Source organism: Pinus tabuliformis, chromosome Q (genome assembly GCF_031772625.1).
Source record: "Pinus tabuliformis cultivar Carrire ecotype Pingquan chromosome Q, CPIR1, whole genome shotgun sequence".
NCBI classification, from domain to species: Eukaryota; Viridiplantae; Streptophyta; class Pinopsida; order Pinales; family Pinaceae; genus Pinus; species Pinus tabuliformis.
Window position 1 is genome coordinate 95,010,834 of NC_142296.1, and position 19,763 is coordinate 95,030,596.

Below are 19,763 nucleotides of genomic sequence, written 5' to 3' on the forward strand. Positions count from 1 at the left end.
CTTCAATTGTGACTGAACGTTAGCTAAAGTGACCTGCAATTTAGACAAACTCATAGCAGTGTTAGTGAGAGTAGATGAAATCATTTGACCAGTCTGTTTGTGCATCTCCATTTGGTCAATGGGATGTATATCTTTTACATCAAATTTAAATGAAGTTTTCTTGTAATCTGATGCTACCTTGGGCTGTGGGATCTGTGCTTGGAGGAAGGCCATTTGCATTTTGCCTTTCTCTGAATCAAAGGCTGACAACAGTCTGCTTTGAGAACTGGAAGTCTGCTTCCAGAACTGATTATATGTGTTGATCTTCAAGGCCTCATTTCTCACTTTAATCTCTTTGAATATATCGAATATATTCTTTTCTTTCTCCCCTATGGTAGATGTGCTGGTTTGCATAACCTGTTGCTGATCCTGTGAAGTTGTTGAAGTGGTAGGAGAAAGGGTATTCTGATCACCTACTAGTGAGGAAACAGGTGTCTCTTTAGTGGTGATAATCTCCTTTTGATCTGAATCCTTGCTAACATTAATTTGGAGTTGAGTTTGGTCCTCTTCCTGTACATGATTTTGAAGTCTTCACCAGGAATTTCTGTCACTGAAGGTAACTCTTCTTCTTTGTTTCTCTTTCATGTTTTCTCCTGTGTAACAGAAGTCTGTACTGTTGAAGTTGACACCAATTGCTCCTCTGCCTCTTGGAGAGTCTTTTCAGTGCACTCTAGTTGGTTCTTGTATTTCTCAATCTCGGGTCTGGATGTATGAAAATAAGGAGTAGATTTGTTCTCTAACCTTAACTTGGAGATGACACCTAATGGATCATATGACCATGTGAAACTGAGGCTGAATTGCATCTCTTTCAGCAATTTGTCTGCTTCTTCCCCTGCTACCTTGCTGTTGCAAATGAAAGGTCCTATTTGAATTTTGATTTTGAATTGAGATTGCTTCTTGGCAGATGCAAAATGAATTTCATCGACATTGAGCATTTGCCTGATGTATTCTAGGGAAAAAATCCTTATAGGGATGAATTTTAGCAGTTTGTGCGGTGCAATTTCACATCCAAATATCCTAAGCTCTGTGTAATTCTGGTAAAGATACCAATCTCCTGTATGGACTTAGTTTGATAACTGCAAGATTTTCCTGATTTCTTCACTGATTCTTGGCTCTAGAGTGTTGGTTAGGAGACTGAGTGTTGGATATACAAACATTTCTATGAATTGTTTGTACGAATACTCTTTTTGCTCCTTCATTACCAGCGTAGTCCAGAAGATCACTGATTGTTGATTTCCCTCTTCATCTAGCTTTTGTAATGCAAGCTTGAGGTTGTCTCCCTGAAAATACAAAAACATGTATACTAACACAGAAGCATATTTGAATACTTCCTCAATTTGGAATTTGACAAATTGTTCATGGATGGAATCTGCAAGGAATTGGCTGAAATTGAACAAGATGGAAGGCTTGGAATCTGTGGAGAAAATAGAAAGGAAACCTATAATAGCCTCATCTACCCACTGATCTGAGTAATAACCAAGGAGGTAGGAAGTGACAGTGATGATCTGCTTGGCTCTCTTAGGGAAAATGGAGGATGGATAGGGAGGATTTTTCTTGGGTAAAGGGGCATCTTCAGTCAAGAAAAGCTCAAGGGTTTTGGCTCTTTTTGCAAAGTCCAATTTCTGGTACAATTCAGTGAGGGCTTCATGAGAGAAAGGAGTGGAATTCTCTGCAACATGAGCTTGCATCATTTGATCTATTGATTGGGAAATTATGGTAAATAGAATTTCTCCTGTAGGGGCAATAACAGCTCATTGGCTAGGTAGATAGCAAGCATGACATTTTCTTACGAATTCAAGGGCACCGTGGTTGCGGGGAAAGATATAATGGGGCAAATTGGATTCCCACAGTCCAATATCATCAGACTTGTCGATGAACTTGTCTTCAAGCCAGCAATACATTTCAAATAGATCGAATTCACAGAGGGTTTCATGGATTTTGTAGTCTCTGTCCGCCAAAGGAATATGGTGAAAATCGATCGGAGGGTGGATCAGAGGACTTATGGGTTCCTCCTGTGCCTTATCTTTAGGAGGCATGATTGGATAGGTTGAGAACACTGGTGAACAGAGGTAATGGTTGGCACAGCGGTTAGCTGGTGTGATGCTCGGGCAGGTGAAACTATCGCAATTCAAATAGCAAACCTGTCACAGAAAGATAGTATTAGCAAAGCGTGGTATCGGTAAACTATGAATAAGCGAAAGAAATTGACTTTATAGACATTCAGGCTTTTCCATTAATGGTGGTGCGGGTCTGTTACACTAACGGTTAAGTAATTTAATTACTTAACGGATTGATTTTGGAGGGAGCGGATGTGATTGGCGGGGGCAACGAGTAGATGAGGTGGCGAAGGGGGATTGGTGGGAGCGTAACGGATAGGGCAGTGGTATCGCATGGCAAAGAAACCACTTTTCGGGGGGGAGGGAAGGTGGTTAATGGTTTCGGCCAAGGGGGGTGCGAAAACATGGCATGTTGACACGTTGCAGTGGGCGCGGGTTTGAATACTGCCCATTTTGGACCACACCCCCCCCTCCCCGACGGTAAAGTTTGGATGGTGAGGGGGGGCCAAAACGTAATACTGGCCGTCGGATATGAAGAGGTGGGTGTGGATGATGGGAAAGGTGACGACGGATTATCGTGATGTGATGGGAGTATGGTGGGGTAGGAAAAACGAATTTAATGCATAGCTAGGAAATAATTTTTGAGCATATAGTGGGGTATGGAAATGAAAAATATAGTGGGGGAATGATTTTCAGGTAGTGAAACTTTAGGAATAGTGGAATAATGTATCAAATATACTTTGATTTACATAACCTTAGAATAAACCTTTATCCCTTTGCTTTTTCTTTTGCACATCAGAATATATTTAAAATTCAGGTTAGGATAAAACCTTTATGCTTATCCTGGAATCATCATTGTGCTTCTACCAACCCTTTCTCATTTCAATTCTTCTTTTAAGCTAACATTTTCTCTTCTTGCTTTGCAGGGTTCATTTAAACTAGCAGACCCAAATCACTTTCTTTTTTATGAAAATCTACCTCATCCTATCACTTATTTCGCCATTGATTCAGATAAACTGTTGAATCAATTTTATTTCTACCTAGCTACTGATTTACCAAGATTAAATTGTTTGGTAAATCTTTATTCACTAACCTATTCAACAGAATTTTAAATGTGTTCAATCATGATTATACTGTATGATTTGAACAGAACTTTAGTCATTGTGGCATTCAAAAACAATTTGCACACAACCTTATTTAATATTAAACTAAAAGAACTAACTTATCAGTAGTGGCATTTAGAGTCTAGACTTGCAACACTTTTCGTATTATTTTCTATTTTTTCTTTTGTGAGGTTCTTATTTCCTTTTTTCTTATTCATTTTTTTTAACATACCCTCTTTTCATTTTTCTCATATTTTTGGAAATCATTTGAATATTGAAATTATGTACAATATTAAATTACAAATACAAAATCTCAATCACCTTGAGATCCTATAATTTATAGGACCCTAACAGAAGGCACGACTTGATGTGTTGATGGAGCTGCTACACAATCAGAAACATGGATGGATAATAAAGAGGATAGCTAGATGGCCAATCAAGCAGTTGATTGCAAGATGACAAAAGCATAGGTTGAAAGTTTTGTTAAGGGAAGTAGAAAAACTCCAGATAACCGAGATAAATGTATGCATTTGTGAACCAGAACAAGGACCAATGCTTGGTGAGGAAAATGAAAATGCTAAAATGAAATTTGTTGATGAGAACGTGGGTTCGATTCCCACAGATGGCACCGTTTAAAAGATCAACATAAAGACTTGAGGACAGAATCATCTGTCGAGACTATAAAGCCTTATGTTTTTAAATCTAACAATTGGTGTGTGGATGCAGGATATGTTGCAGACGATGGACAAGACACTAATTTTGTTCCATGCAGGGATGAAGACCAGTCTATTGAAATGATTACTGAAAGAGACCGTAAAATGCTTATGAAATGTGAAGAAGAAGTACAATTGTTAGAAAAGTTGTTGATGGAACCTTAATCTAATCAAGTTGCAGATAAGGAAGAGAAATGTTCAAGCAGTAAAAATGTGGAACCTGAATGTAATTTGCAATTTAATGTTAAAGGTGATGAATTGATATTCCAAACTAGTAACAGTAAAATTCAGTTGGAAACTAGATTGGATATTGAAATTGAAGAATTAAGAAAACCGAGATATTACAAGATGAGGCAGAGAGACAACAACGGGATACATTTGACTGCACAAGTATACATCAACAATGCAGGAGGAGAATTGCAGCATAAAGTTTAGAAGCCTGGAAGACAGGAAAGGACAACCACAGAACATCAACAACATGACAAAGCAATTGAATTATTGCAAGTGAAAGTTTGGGATCTAGGAGGAGTTTAATCAGTTGATGAAGACATATGGTTGGGAGACCATGATTTTCTTTTACCGGGGGAGTCTGATGCAGGTGCATCTAACTTGGGGTATCATTTTATTAAAGGAGTTAGTTTCCTAAGTTACAATTTAATTATTTATTGTATTTTCCTATAGTTTTAGGTGAGAATGCGAATTACTGTAATTAGTAGAAGGTTTGAGAGTATTTTGGAAGAGTTGAGAGATTTGTGGGTTAGTTAGATCTTATCTAGGGATAAGGGTTTAGATGAGAGATTTTATGGATCATGAGAGATATTTTGGGAGTTTGTTAAAGATCTAGAACCTACTTTGGATTTTGATCGACTTGTATAAATCTAGGTGAGCCCATGAGGCATGTAAGTGTAGGAATGAGAGTGAAGAGTGAGAGGCTAATAGTTCTCCTGTAAATATCTTATTTATTTATTAATTATTTTTGAGTTTTATGTGCATATGTATTGTGTGATTTCAGTGTTACTGTGTGTGTTAATTATTTAAGTTGCAGGCCCTTATGGCTTGTGGCGTCACATAACTTGCCAATGATTTTCTTGTATTAGTGTGAATTCTCTCAGGATTTTCACTCGTATCATAAAATGCTTATGGGTCAATCAAATTTCCCACACTTTTGCCTAATTTCAAAGTTCGTGCTATTGCTATCCTCCATAAATGGTTTGACATTTGAAATTCATGGTGACTTGCAAGTAGCTTTGTTAGCGCATTGATTACCAATCCATTGATTCCTTGAATACCCATCGAAATTTTTGCCCAACTAGTATAAAAGTTCAACGAACCTTAATAAGAGCTTTTCAGTTGCCTAAATTCAAACCTTGTGACTTAGATTCTAAGTAGCTAGGTTTCTTAACTCTATTTGATTTTGTTTTAGGACATTGTGATTCTCAGTGACTAGGTTTCTTAGCCTTGTTTGTTCTTGTTGTAGGCATTGTGATTCTGAGTGATCCATTTCCTCTAACTTGTCATGTTTCTCCTTAACTTTTTCATACCTCCTATCATTTTTCTTCTGTTGTTTTTCTAAATTTTCCATTCTTGAATTGAACTATGCCATTTTCCGAGTTACCGACAGGGTAATTTTACAATCAATCTTGACCGAATATAATTACCATTTGGAATTATTAATTGTACAAGCTTTATGGTAAAAAATAATTATTTTCACACACTGCCAATTGACCTAGGCATCGCTTTTATGGATCGTGCGAAGCATTGAATGATATGTTGTTATATAAAAATTAATTATCCTGTAAACTATTAGTTTAATTAGGACATAGGGCATGATCAAAGATCATGCCCATTCACCAAGAGGCACGTAGGGTTGTATTTAAGCCCGGGTCTCTCAGTGTGTAAATCATAAATCATTCATTAATTAATAAAATATATATTTTGCTAATAATTGTTGAGTTTGTCGATTCCATTTGGTATCAGAGCCAACTCGGTCTTTCGGCAAAATCACTGCACAGCCTTGTCATTCACCGCTCACCGTCCACATCTATTCGTCGTTCACCCTGCGTCCGTCCCTCATTTGTTCCTCTCCGTTATGCCCCCGCCCTTGACGTCTGTCGCTGTCATCTCCGCCCTAACCCCTACTACGTTGGCCCCTGCGTCCACTCCCCCGTGCTCCTCGTTGTCGCTACATCGGCTATCCACACCCCCATGCTCACTCGCGCTCCTCGTTGTCGTTGCATCGTCTCCCTTCATGTTGCATTACCCTTTGCACTTCATCGACGTTCCACCAATAGAAATTCGTTGTCTGAATCCACGCCACTCCAAACACCAAACACCAAACAACCTTCATGTTGCAATCTGCACGCAACCCATCCTTACTTTCGATCCACGTCAATCGCTGAACCACCACTTCATCGTCCACCCGACACCTTCGTCCATCAATCCCTGTTCCGGCGTCCACGTCGTGTGTCATCACCATCGACCCCATTTTTTCCCGCTCCCAATTAAACATTCATATAATTATATATCTATCTATATATATATATATATATATATATATATATATATATATATATATATATATATATATATATATATATATATATATACATACATATATATATATATAATTATTGAAAAAATATATATATATATATATTATTAGTATTTAACAAAAAAAAATTAGGTCAATTAAAAAAAAAAAAAACGCTAGATAAGTATATTGTGTCGCATACCAGATCAATGGTTGCATCAATGTCGATGGTCGATTTCAATAAAAAATTGATAGAACTTGAGGCTAAGGTGACCAAACATGGCGACAAAATCGAGACACTGCAGGACACAACAAATGGAATAAAGAGTTAGCTCGAGGAGAACAAGAATGAATTTAAAAAGGATCAGGCAGACCTTTTAGTTAAGGTGGATCAAGCTATGGTGATGTTGGGTTGTATTTGTACTAGCCTGAAGATTACACTCGATCACATACCCCAAAATAATGAAGCAACTCAACATCTCCATTCTCTAGATTCGTCAAAATCATCATATGCACATTAGAAACCCGAGTCTCCGAATACATCTTCCACGCTTAACCAAGAAAATAGTAACACGAACTTTCAAAATAAGCAGCTATGGAATCCATTCACCAATATGTCGTTTTCAAATCAATCCCCTTTTTGCTCCACCATTAGCGACATATCAACGAAGAGCAAAAATCGAGCTACCCAAATTAGACGATAACGAAAAATGCAACGTTGTTTGGCACAATAAAGCAGAAGAATATTTTGAGATTTACGATATTGACAATGATGACGAAAATCTTAGGCATGCTTCCATGAAAATGGAAGGCGAAGCATATAATTGGTATATGTGATGGAAGAAGACAAAACTTGCAATCAGTTGGAGAAAATTTAAGGATGCATTCTTTAAAAGATTCCAAGGTGTCAAGGAAGAAGAGTTCTTTTCACGTTCACCAGATTGCGACAAAAAGGATATGTGGATGAATACACTCAAGAATGGGAGACTTTAGCAACACGAGTACCTGGATTATCATAAACTCATCTAATCCAATCATACACCTCTAGACTTAAAACCCATCTACAAGCAGAACTTGAGCTTCATGACATTACGTCGATAGAAGTAGCAAGACAAAAAGCAAAAGCTACTGAAAAGAAATTTGAAAAGATGTTGTGGTCAAATGCTGAAAAAGTATATTCGAGACGAAGATTTCCCCAGTCTGCGAATACGGATAACACAAAATATGTTCCACCACATCTTCGTGAAGGAGAAAAATCTAACGTGAAAATGCAAAGGATGAAAGAGGGCAAGTGCAAACGCTGTGGCAAAAAGTGGGAACCTAAACATAGGTGTGCTAGAAGAAAAGAGACCAAGAATCTGTATAACTGTGAAGCAACTAATGATTCAGACTGTGATGAATCAAATGTAGAAGAAATCAAAGATGCCCCCGAATTCTCTTTAGAACTAGACAAAAATAGTATTCCGCAAGTGTCACTATCGGCTATGACAAGTATATCACAATCCCAGACATTAAAATTAAAAAGACATATCAAGAGGAACAATGTAATGGTTCTCATCGACACCAGTAGCACCCACAATTTTTTGGACTCAACCATGGTGAAGGGACTCAACATTTTCACATTTCCCATGCCCAACATGAAGGTGATGGTAGTCGATAGTAAGAAGATTGAAAAGGTAGGGAAATGCCATAAAGTCAAATTGCAGATTCAAGACCTTAATTTAGAATCTCCGTTCTACATTGTACCAATAGGAGTAGATGTGGTCTTAGGTATCCAATGGTTACAAACCCTCGGTACTTACTCTGCCAACCATCAAAAGCAGTTTATAAAATTTAAATGGGAAGGGCAAAAATACAAGTTATATGGATTCCAAGCACTTGAGAATCAAATCGTATCATCATCCCAAATGATGAAAATGATTCGAAGAGGAGCACCAGCCTCTGTAGTACAATGTCACCAATCAGAAATGTTAACTTCAAAACTGATCAGCAAAGAAGCACCAGAAGTACAAGAGCTAATTCAGAAGCACGAAAAAGTATTCCAAGACTTGCCCATGAAAATTCGTCCTAATAGAGAATCGAGCATATAATAGAATTCAAAGCAAGATCAAACCCCGTCAACATCAAACCGTATCGATATCCCCATCATCAAAAAATGGAAATTGAGAGATTAATCCAAGATCTTTTAAAGTGCGACATAATCTCAAAAATTAAAAGTTTGTATGTTGCTCCAGTGGTATTGGTGCGGAAAAAAGATGGATTGTTCAGGTTAAGCATCGATTATCGAGGACTAAACAAAATAGCAACTAAAAACAAGTTCCCAATTCCCTTCATCGATGAAATGTTGGATGAACTACATGGTGCTAAATATTTCTCAAAATTGGGCTGAAGGTCAGGATATTATCAAATCAGAATAAGGTTGGAAGACATACCAAAAACTGCGTTCCAAACACATAAAGGTCACTACGAATTTAAAGTAATGCCTTTTGGGTTAACCAATGCACCAACAACATTCCAAGTTACTATGAACGAGTTATTCCGTCCATATCTAAGGAAATTCGTGTTAGTGTTCTTTGATGACATTTTAATTTACAGTAAAACTTGGAAGGAGCACCTACAACATTTGGAGAAAGATCTTACATTATTAGAAGAGCATCAATTCTATGCCAAGAAGTCCAAATGTACCTTTGGGAAGGAAGAAGTAGAATATCTAGGACATATAATATCCAAGGAAGGAGTTAAAGTAGATCCTAACAAGATCAAGGCTATAAAGGAGTGGCCCAAACCAGCTAATATCTCCAAGCTAATAGGATTCTTAGGGTTGACCGAATATTATCGAAGATTTTTTAAAAACTATGGCCATATAACCACACCCCTATCAAACCTTCTAAAGAAGAACTCATTTCAATGGAATGATGAAGCAGGAAAGTGGTTTGAAGCTTTGAAGGAAGCTATGTCTAATGCCCCTATATTGGCAACTCCAGACTTCCCAAAACCATTTGTAATTGAATGTGATGCTTCGGGTTTTGGGAAGGAGCAGTACTAATGCAAGACGGTCATCCAATCGCGTTAGAAAGCAGAAAGCTCAATAAGCATGAACATCTCAAGTCTACATATAACAAGGAAATGCTTGCTATTATGCACGCATTAGCCAAATGGAGACAATATCTCTTAGGAAGTAAGTTCTTAATACGAACAGATCATAATAGTCTTCAGCATCTCCTCCAACAGAAAACGCTATCTACAGAACAACAAAAATGGATAGAAAAAATCGCTACCTTTGACATGGATATATTACACAAGAAAGGGAAAGATAACATAGTAGTTGATGCCTTGTCGAGGAAAGACGAAGAACCATCGTTACTCGCAGTGTCAGTGGTTGTTCCCAAATGGCTTAATGAGATTCGAAGTGAATACGCAAAAGATCCAGAAACAAGTGCTATAATCAATAATCTTCCTCAGAATTCAAAATTTGAATGGAAGAACGATATTCTATGGTACAAGGGAAGAATTTATTTGAATGCAGATTCCAAATTTAAAGCCAAGGTTCTCAAAGAGTCGCATGATTCACTGTCAGCCAGACATGTAGGATACTTTAAAACCTACTACAACGCACGCCAGTCATTCTTTTGGAAGGGAATGAGCAATGATATTCAAAAATATGTCGCAGAATGTGATAAATGTCAAAGGAATAAAAGTGAAAATATTATGACACCCGGACTAATTCATCCCTTAAACATTCTGAATCAAAAATGGGAAGAAATATCAATGGACTTTATTGAAGGTTGCCCTAACTCTAATGGTAAGGATAAGATTCTTGTAGTAGTCAACAGACTCACCAAGTATGCTCACTTTATTGCAATGAAGAAATCAGATTCAGCAAAACAAATCATTGAGATATTTTGCAAAAATATTTACAAATTACACGGATTTCCAAAGGTCATAGTCAGCGATAGAGATGCCAAATTTAAGGGTAATTTTTGGAAGGAATTATTCAATCATATAGGCACCTACCTCAACATGAGTTCTGCTTACCATCCTCAAACAGACGGCCAAACAGAGGTTGTCAATAAGTGTTTAGAAGCCTACTTACATTGTTATGCCATAGACAAACAAAATAAGTGGGTTCAGTGGTTACATCTCGCTACATGGTGGTACAATTCCACTTACCACGCATCAGCGAAAATGACTCCTTTTCAAGCTTTGTACGGTTACGAACCGCCGAAATGGAAGGAATTTGCTATCACTTAAAGTGCATGTCCATCTCTTCTTTAATCTTTCATAGTTTAGTTGTTTTGAAGTGGAGTCTTTCATATTGTAAAATCTAGGTATTATGGACTCATACTAACCATGCAGATTTTCTAAGTGTTGACAGTGAATGAACACTAGGGACACCCACCTGTGACTGGAAGAACACCAAGCCAAACAGAGAAATAATTAGCAGTGACCTTAGGCTAGTTAAGCACCATTCTTTCCTAGGTTGCCCAGAGCAGATCTGAGAGATAACAGAACCACGATATTTTATGATATTTTAGTGCATGCTTCTAGTAGTGTTAAGGTATAATTGTGTATAAATAGATGGCTCATGTCCTTCATTTGAGCAAAATAATGTCATATAAGACAACAAAAAGATGATAGATTATGATACACTCACAAGAATATGTTACCAGCTAGGCTAGCAGTCTCAATAAGGTCCCTTTGAGATTTTACAACTTACAACGACACCACACATGACATGTACCCACTTCACTCTGGTACGAATCCCCACTTTTTAATCCCAACTCCTATAGAAAGGCTATGAAAAGATTCTTGTGAAAGATACTTCACCCAAAAGATTATAAGACCTGTGCCTAACAATAAGAACTAGGGTGAAAACAGGAGTTAATTTTTGCTAAATTGCTAATCTATAAATCAAAATACTGTAAGAAATAATGTAGATCAGCAACTAAATGTCACTCAAAACTAGGAAAATATAATTCTCAATAGTTCAAATGGATGAACAAACAATACCCTTATCAAACAGAGTGTTTTCTCAAATTATCCCTTTGATAAGAGGAAGAACTTCGTAAATTTCCTTACTGTCCTGTAGCTCTGGATCTAAAAAAACCAATGTTCCACCAAGTTTCCAAGACGGGGGGTGCAGGAATGGGGAGACACATAGGGGGGACGTGTGGGAGCACCCCCAAATTTTCGGGAAATTTATGGGGGGATGTTGGAGTATATATATATTTCAAATTCAAATTCAATAATGAAATACATTGATTCATATATCATAAATGATTCAATGAAATAGAAATAGTAAAATATTGTATACATTGATTCAAATTCATCATTCATTATTCTAGAATCTACATTGATTTAATTCATCATTCATTATTCTAGAATCTAACTAAGCAAAATACTAGATACTAAAGTTTGAAGACTGGAATAGTAAATTGAAATTACTCAAACTCAAATATAGTAAAGAGTGAGGAGTCAAAGACTCAATCTGAGGTCATTCGTCTCTAGAGTCAAGACTCAAAAACTAAAATTGAAAATGAACAATGGACAATGAACCAATCTTATCAGAACTAGATTGGTCATCGAACCAGTCGACCCCAAAATTGGCAATCGGACCAAAAAAACGGTTGACCAAAAAATACATAAATAGTCAAAGTTTGAAAAAAAATACATAAATATTCAGGTGCATCCATATGAATCCAAACCATTATACACAAATATGCAAAGTCTCTCATATATATAGTAAGCAAGTGTGCAACTACATATAACCGAAATAGCACCGAGTGAAATCCATCTTTGAACCAAAAATCCATCAACAAAGAGGCTATATATAGCCTCTATAGTCCAAAAGAAATCATGCTACAACAAATACCTCCATGTTACCAAAATCATTACCTATAAAAGGATCCTCATCATCAATATCACCCTCTAAACATTAAAATAAGATAGAAAAACCCCGACATGTCAAATCGAGATTTTGTTTGAGTGAAGTGTACATTTTTACTAGGGTCATGACAAAGGAGCTCAATGCCACCAACATCGAGGTACATAGAGGGCTTGGTGCTCTTGATTAAATGTCAATTCCATACCCTCATACCTGATAGAATCCAATGTAAACATTGCAATCCCTCTCAATCCTAAAAACCTGAAAACTACTAACTCTGCTAGATTTTGAGTGGGATCTAAAATTCTACTTTCTCCGTATGAAATTCAATGAGATTAAAACCACTCTCAAGCATGGTAATGTTAAAAGTTTTAAAGGGTGAAAATTAACGATAAAGGAGAATATCACTTTCACTTTAAGAATATAACATTAACATTAATTACATATAAATAGGGCATGTTACCCACTCAAATGGGTAACCCTATACGAGAAAACTTTTTCTCTTACCTTGGACAACCAACCAGCCAACAACCCTACCAATTACCCAGTGATGATGATATGCCACATCCCTTCGCCATCTGCACAGGTCATTCACCTCTCACCATCCAAGATTCCTCCAAATTGAAGGTGAGCTACCACTTAACATGTAATTTAAGCATTTTGCTATCAAGTGCACTTACTTAATGTTTTCGGCATTTTACATGGATAAAGGGGTGATCTGGATGACTGACCAATTTTGATCGCAAACTTGTTCTCTCACCTTACCAGGGGGTTAGTCTTTAGCCCTAGCCCAGTGAGACCTCCTCTAAGGCCTTAGGGTTATAAGAGGGGCACTACCGAGGAAACTTGGATTGAAGTAGAAACTCCACAACCATTCCATACTTAACAAATTTCATCATTCCCTTGATACACCTCCATCCTTCAGGTTAACTGTCATTGGATCATTGGGATTTGGCACTCGCACATCCACATCCTTGCGTAGGGTCGGAAAGGTTTTCCTTGGAGGTTGATGCACCTAAAAGAATGAAAAAGTATAAAAGTTAAAAATGCAAAAGATGGCTAGGACAAAATGAGCTCATGGGAAAAAGCCTAGCATTAGCTCTACCCCCTTCATTAGCCATCACCTGGTTCTTGAACACTAGATGGTCCATCTCATCATAAGGAACCCTTGTATGTACCAACCCTGATGAGCAAAAAATAAACTCATTTTAAGGGGTAAAACAAATGATATATCATAAAGAGCAAGCTTTGATCCTTGAGCTATGCACCATATAAAAAGCATTATCAAAAAGAAGTAAAAGGCACACCAGAGGGGTGGAAAAAGTAGGTTGAGCAAAGGGGTGACTCATATCTCTACGATTGCTCCCTCCATTACATTTGTACACTCAGGATGTGGACCTCCATTAACTGGTTCCCTAACCATGGCGCTAAGCCATGAAGTCATTCCCCTTTGTTGCCACCTATTCTCACTAATACCTATGGATTGAAAAATTATAGTTCATTGTATGATTATGCCCTTAACAATTAAGCATGGTCCAACTAGATGCATTTATGGTTATTGTCTCTAAAGAATGGTTATTTTCACTTGAGTTTGAGATGGTTTTTCTAGGTGGTCTTGCATAGAGCAATTGAGGCCTTCAGGGCACATTATTCCACTCCTACTCCACATGATGCCTAGGCCATACTAAACTTTTGGAGGGCATGATGGCCTTGCAGATGCAACATTGCCCTTCTATGACAGAGCATTGGGCACTTTGATGACCTTGGCAATTGAGGACACCCTAGAGCACCCTTAAATGCTAGAACGTTGAGGTCATCTTACCTAGCATTGAGGATTCTTGGTGATGTACCAGTGGACCCAACATGCCGCCAGCTAGCCTTGACACTACTTGATGGGCATGCCTTGATCCAAAGCACAAATGAGGATGATTATCCCCTAGGATGACTAAGGAGGGCTTGTTGTTCCTGATGGAGCCCCAACACTAGAGACAAAGTACACCACATTGTCTAGATGGCACCCATGGAGATGATACAAGGCACCCAGAGTTGGCTTTTGGACACATGGAGATGCTTTGAGGCTTGATTTGAGGACCCTACCCCAAATTGAAGTTGACCATGATGCTTAGAGACACATCCAACCCTTACATTGCACTTTTGGAGCATTTCAAGACCTAAAAGGGCATGACATCATGCTTATATAGGGCTTACAACTCATACATGTGGACAAACATTGGCATATTTTATGTTGTTAAGCTATTGGTTTGGCTTGTAACTTGTTTACTTTATGTCTACTCAAAATTAAACTTGTTGAGCTATTAGGTTGGCTTGTAACCCATTTACTTTGTGTCTACTCACAATTAAACTTGTTTTAGGGGATTTTAGTTGAATTAATGGAAGTGATAGACCTCCTATAAAAGGAGGATCACTCCATTCATCTTTTCATCATCATTCTTTTGGATTTCAGCCTCTTTAAAAGAGCTCGACTTAACCTCTTGTACTTCGCTACTTGTGGAGATGGGATCTGCTGTGGAGCCTTGCTTTTGGAGGCACCTTTTTGGGATTGAAAGAAGGCATTTTCTTGGAAAATTTGTGAGTATTTATTGCATGTCTTTTATGGTTTTACATGTAATGAAATATTGCTAGGGTTTTCTATTTGTTCCTTGTCTAGAAGCAACATTTTATTGGAAAATCTTGGTGAATTGTTGTATATGTTTAATCTATTTTCCTTGACATCCCTAGAAGACCTCCTAGAGAGCTTTTCTTCTAGTTAATTCCTCCCCTCATAAAAAGATAGATAAGGTTTGGAAGTGAAAACTAGGGTTTTCCCCCTTACTCCATGCATGAATTGGATATCTAGATAGTTTAAACCCCTAAGACTTCATCACCCAAAGTAGGTAAAGGCACTGGGATCCTATTGAAGATCAAAACTCTTTAAAAATTTTGCCCTTTTCTCCTCCTTTTACTTTTTCGTCCCTTTACGGCAAGCCGCTAGGGCTAGGGCAAGTGCTGAATTCAACTAGGGCTTGAGCCATTAGAACTAATATGGCTTGTTTTCACCTTGATTGACCTCAAACACACAAAATCTAGCATATTTCATGGTGAAAAGTGCCTCATCAGGGATGATTTCATCAACCCTAGGCAATTTAGTGCCCTAATAAACCCTAGTTCTATACAAGGCTTCAATTTAGGGCCTGTTGATCATACCTCTAAGCAAACGTTTTATTTGTGTTTCCATGCCTAGATATACTCTTGTTGGACTATATGTTGAAACCCTAGGCCTCAAGTACTCTCTTCAAGGCTTAGCTTATGGTACATTGCTCCTTCACATAAAGAATTGTGCCCTAATGCAACTAAGAATTACCTTGCTTAAGCCATTCACTTACCTTGTTTGCATGCCTAGCTATACTCTTGTTGGACTATATATTGAAACCCTAGGCCTCAAGTACTCTCTTCAAGGCTTAGTTTATGGTCATTTCTCCCTGACATAAAGAATTGTGCCCTAATCCAAATAAGAATTACTTTGCTTAAGCCATTCACTTACATCACCTTGAACCAATTGACTTAGAACATCTTTTAGGTGATATATATTGGGAAGCCTCCCATGTGGTGAAATTCCACTAAAGAGCTTGAGGTGGAGTGCTAAGATGACAGTGGCAACCACCTCATTGTTGTTGCCTCACAAGGCCTGTTATATTTTGAGGCAACAATTTCATTTGCTTAAGATTCAATAACCAATAGTCTTGGAGTTTTCCTTCAGCTTTCCCTTCTCATGCCACTCACTATTCCATTATGCTACTATGATCCATTTTGTTAAGGCTTACTCTGAAAAATTCACCTTGTGCCTCCACTCCATAGCCTTAGCAGTCTTGGCTTTATGAAAGTCCCCTTTTAGTTGGAGAAGATACAACAACAGTGTAAGGAAGAGCTATTGTGGTCACAGCAGGTAGCCTTCCAGAGTTCAAAAATTAACCCCTCAATGCTTTGGACTTTACATCATATGGGATGGTTGCTAGAATTTATTGTAACAATACCTTTATAAAATGTCCAAAATATACAAGCTGCAAATTACACGATGAAGGTATGCTAACCTAAGGCTTTCATTACTCGTTCTGAGTTTATGATTTCGACAAATACTCTTGATGTAGATTTAAATAATTTAACAAAACCTTTTCCATCTCAATAGCATAGCATACATAAATAACTTTTTGCAACAAAATCAATATCCTGTTTAGTTTATTTTATCTTTGAACACTCGTAAAATACTTCTGTTCTGTTAACTGCCAACTTGAACCATCTAAACAGGGATAGCATACATGATTATAATCTTGTAAACTTAATCAACTGGATATCACCTAAAACTGAGTTCTTTCTAGTTAATTGATTTTTCATGGTTGAACAATCCTCAACGTGTAAAACCTAACAATGTTCATTCATATGTGTGTGTTCCTCACCAAGAACATATCACAAAAAGCACCTATCATGAAAGCTCAATGAAGAAATTCTTGTTTCAAATATTGGATAAATAATTTAGATCCATTTGTGTGATAGTAACCTACTATAGCTACACACAACAAAAATCCTATCCAGTGGTTCCAGCTGTTACTTCTAGTAGATTCAAAACTGTTTTTGAACTAATATAGTGACACTGACTCCAGTCTATAGGATTCCAAGCAGATTGTTGTTGCAAATGTCTTTCTCCACGAAAATAAACAGAATAAATGCAAATTTGCAAAGATAGAACATTGATTCCTAGCTACCTATAGGTACTAAATTTTGACAGATTTAAACACACAGTTCAATTTTCCATTTAATTAATGTACCTCCCTTATTGAAGCTCTTAACTTGACACAAACACAGGAAAAACTAAGGCGTATAAGCTTTAGTAGCTACATAATATTGCTATTTATGATCAAACCAAAATTAATCAGTATTGAGAGTTGTTCTCAAAGATGCAAACTTACGCATCCTCCTCTTGTATTCTTTTACCCTCTCTGTAGTTTGTGATGAGCGATTGATGCTAGCCTTCTGTCTGATCCTTTTTTTCATATGTGCTTGATTATTGTGACCTTTTGCATTATTTTCATTGATCAATGTTTTCCCATTCTTCTTTCTCCAAGCATCCCAACTAGAAACACCCTCCTGTAATATTTAATATGCCAAACAAAAGATGTCAGAATAAACTTGCAAATGTAAATCATATAACAAAAAAGGCACATGCTAAGATAAGCCAAGCTAAGATAAACTTTATTAATGCCCAACAAATTACAACAAAAGTAGAGCAATGGGACTGCCGACTACAATAGTGCCAATCCAATGTGGAAGTGCAAGATGCAGAGTGTAATGTATTGATCTAAGCTAAAACCTAGAGACTTGACCCTAAGAGTGGAGAGAAGATCTAGAAGAAAAAAATGTACCCGGAAAGTATATCTGAAAGCCTGAATACAAATAATTTAAGCATATCAGGTTCTGCCATCCAAAGCCAAGTGTACAAAACTTTGTATAGAAGACTATGTGGATGGACTTGGAAGAAGATCTTGATCTAGGGGGCTCCAGACACATGCAGAAGTCCAAGAGGGCTCAGAAAGGGCCAAAAATCAAAGTGTTTGGATTGTACTCGAACTAGGTTCATGTTGAAGATCTCGTCGTCGTGATCGCGGTGGTACAAATGGTTCGTCAAGTTAGGAGCAGTCAAAGTTCAGGGTTGACTTGGGTCACTGGGCAGTGTTAAGGAGGCAGCAATTTGGACAAAATCCGGCCACTAGATTCCAGCCAACCTAGGCCAGATTCCGGGCGAATTTGTGGCCTACTTAAATTGACTCCTTCGGTCAATTTTCTGAATTTTCAAAAAGCCTCATTATTTTATAAAATATAAAAATTTAAAAAAATATATGTTTGGGGTGGCGGGCCACCAACGCCGCCACCCCCCAACAACCCACCATATTACATACATATATGTTACGAGACCAATGGGAGTTGAGCCCATGGTTGGGTCCACCAGCGCCGCCCATGCGGCTGTCCCACGTTAATCCACCAACCCATTTAATATAGCGTTTAAAACAAACTCCGTTACAAACCGCATGCATAAAGAAAGGTTAATGCGTATATTTGGAGGGGTCGAGATTTGATCCCCCGACCTCCATGCCTCAAGCCCTCCACCCTAACAAACGCGCCAGAAGGGCTCTGTTGTAAGCTCCGCCCACATTCATTTATATAAACCTTTGTTTTTCATTTGCATGGGGAGGAACGACGAAACGAAGAGCAAGCCAATGGAGCGGAGAACGGCAACGAAGTTCCATGCAATGGAACCACGCCCAGGTGGAATTGTGACGCAATTCCAGGAGGCAGAACCTTGACACGCATTTTGAGACAGAATGTTCCCTGATGCAGAGAGGAATCTAAAAGATTCCCTGGGAGGTAAAAATTCATTTTATTAGAATGTAACCAAGTTTACACTCATTTTTCTCAGAATTTCACAAGGAACCTGATGGCGCAAACAGAATTTTGGTCTGAGCAGCAGATCTTCAGATGACCCAGAGGAGGGAATCTTAGAGGAATCTAGGGGGAATCTAAAATATTCCTTAAGCCTTAGATTTTCACTTTATCAGAATTCAAAAATTTGACAATCAATTTTACCCTATTCGATGCCATAAATCTGATGGTGCATTCAGATTTTCCATTTGATCATTTCATTTTTCAGCCACTTTTCAAAGTGGAGTGCAGGTGTCAACATTCAATGTGCAAGTAGTCATTTCCATGAGATCCGACGCTGCGAGATTGATGGTACAACCAGCTTCAGCAGTTTGACATCCTTTTCTTCAGATGGCCCCAGGATGTGAGGTATATGCAATGTGTTCATGTACTTCTTTTTGCTATGAGATGCATTGTGTTGCATAGATCCCTGTTTGATGTTTGATGTGGGATCTTGTTTTCTTACTTGTTTCATGATTCCTGCTTGATGTGATGCAGAATCATCTGTGGGATGTACTTGTTGTCATGATTTGTCATGTTTTGTTTGAGATCCCTTTGTTGCTATGCTAATGGGATACTCATGAGTCGCCATGTATGTTTGCATTGAGATCCTTTTTATGCCATGTTGGCGGGATGCTCATTATCATCATGCATAAGTTTAGGTCATATTGATAGGAGTCCTTTTGAATGAGAGTTCATGTAGCGGAACATCTCTTGGAGCCACTCCTGCGTGAGGGCATTTTCCTTGTATGATAGCAACGTCACCACCTATGTACATCATCACTATTGACAGCACTTAATGCAACGGCCTACACCATCTTGACACTGGGGCCTGGAGACATAGTCCCTCTTGGACGAACTCTGTTATCAACGTCTTGTGCTTTATGTTGCTAATTATTGTCATGTTCCTTCTTCTTTACAGCATGCATATATGTTACTTTATGCTATTTTAATTGCAATTCTAATCAC

General features: G+C 37.9%; 1 protein-coding gene across 12 annotated transcripts in view; it reads right to left on the reverse strand.

Moving 5' to 3' along the window:
- LOC149218408 (uncharacterized) overlaps positions 1–19,763 on the reverse strand; it is a 200,075-nt gene that overhangs the window by 42,995 nt on the left and 137,317 nt on the right. For all 12 annotated transcript variants that reach the window (XM_089383951.1, XM_089383947.1, XM_089383946.1 and 9 more), the window contains one exon: positions 17,288–17,465. In XM_089383951.1, coding sequence (XP_089240077.1) covers positions 17,288–17,465 — 178 coding nt within the window. The remainder of the gene's footprint in view (positions 1–17,287; positions 17,466–19,763) is intronic.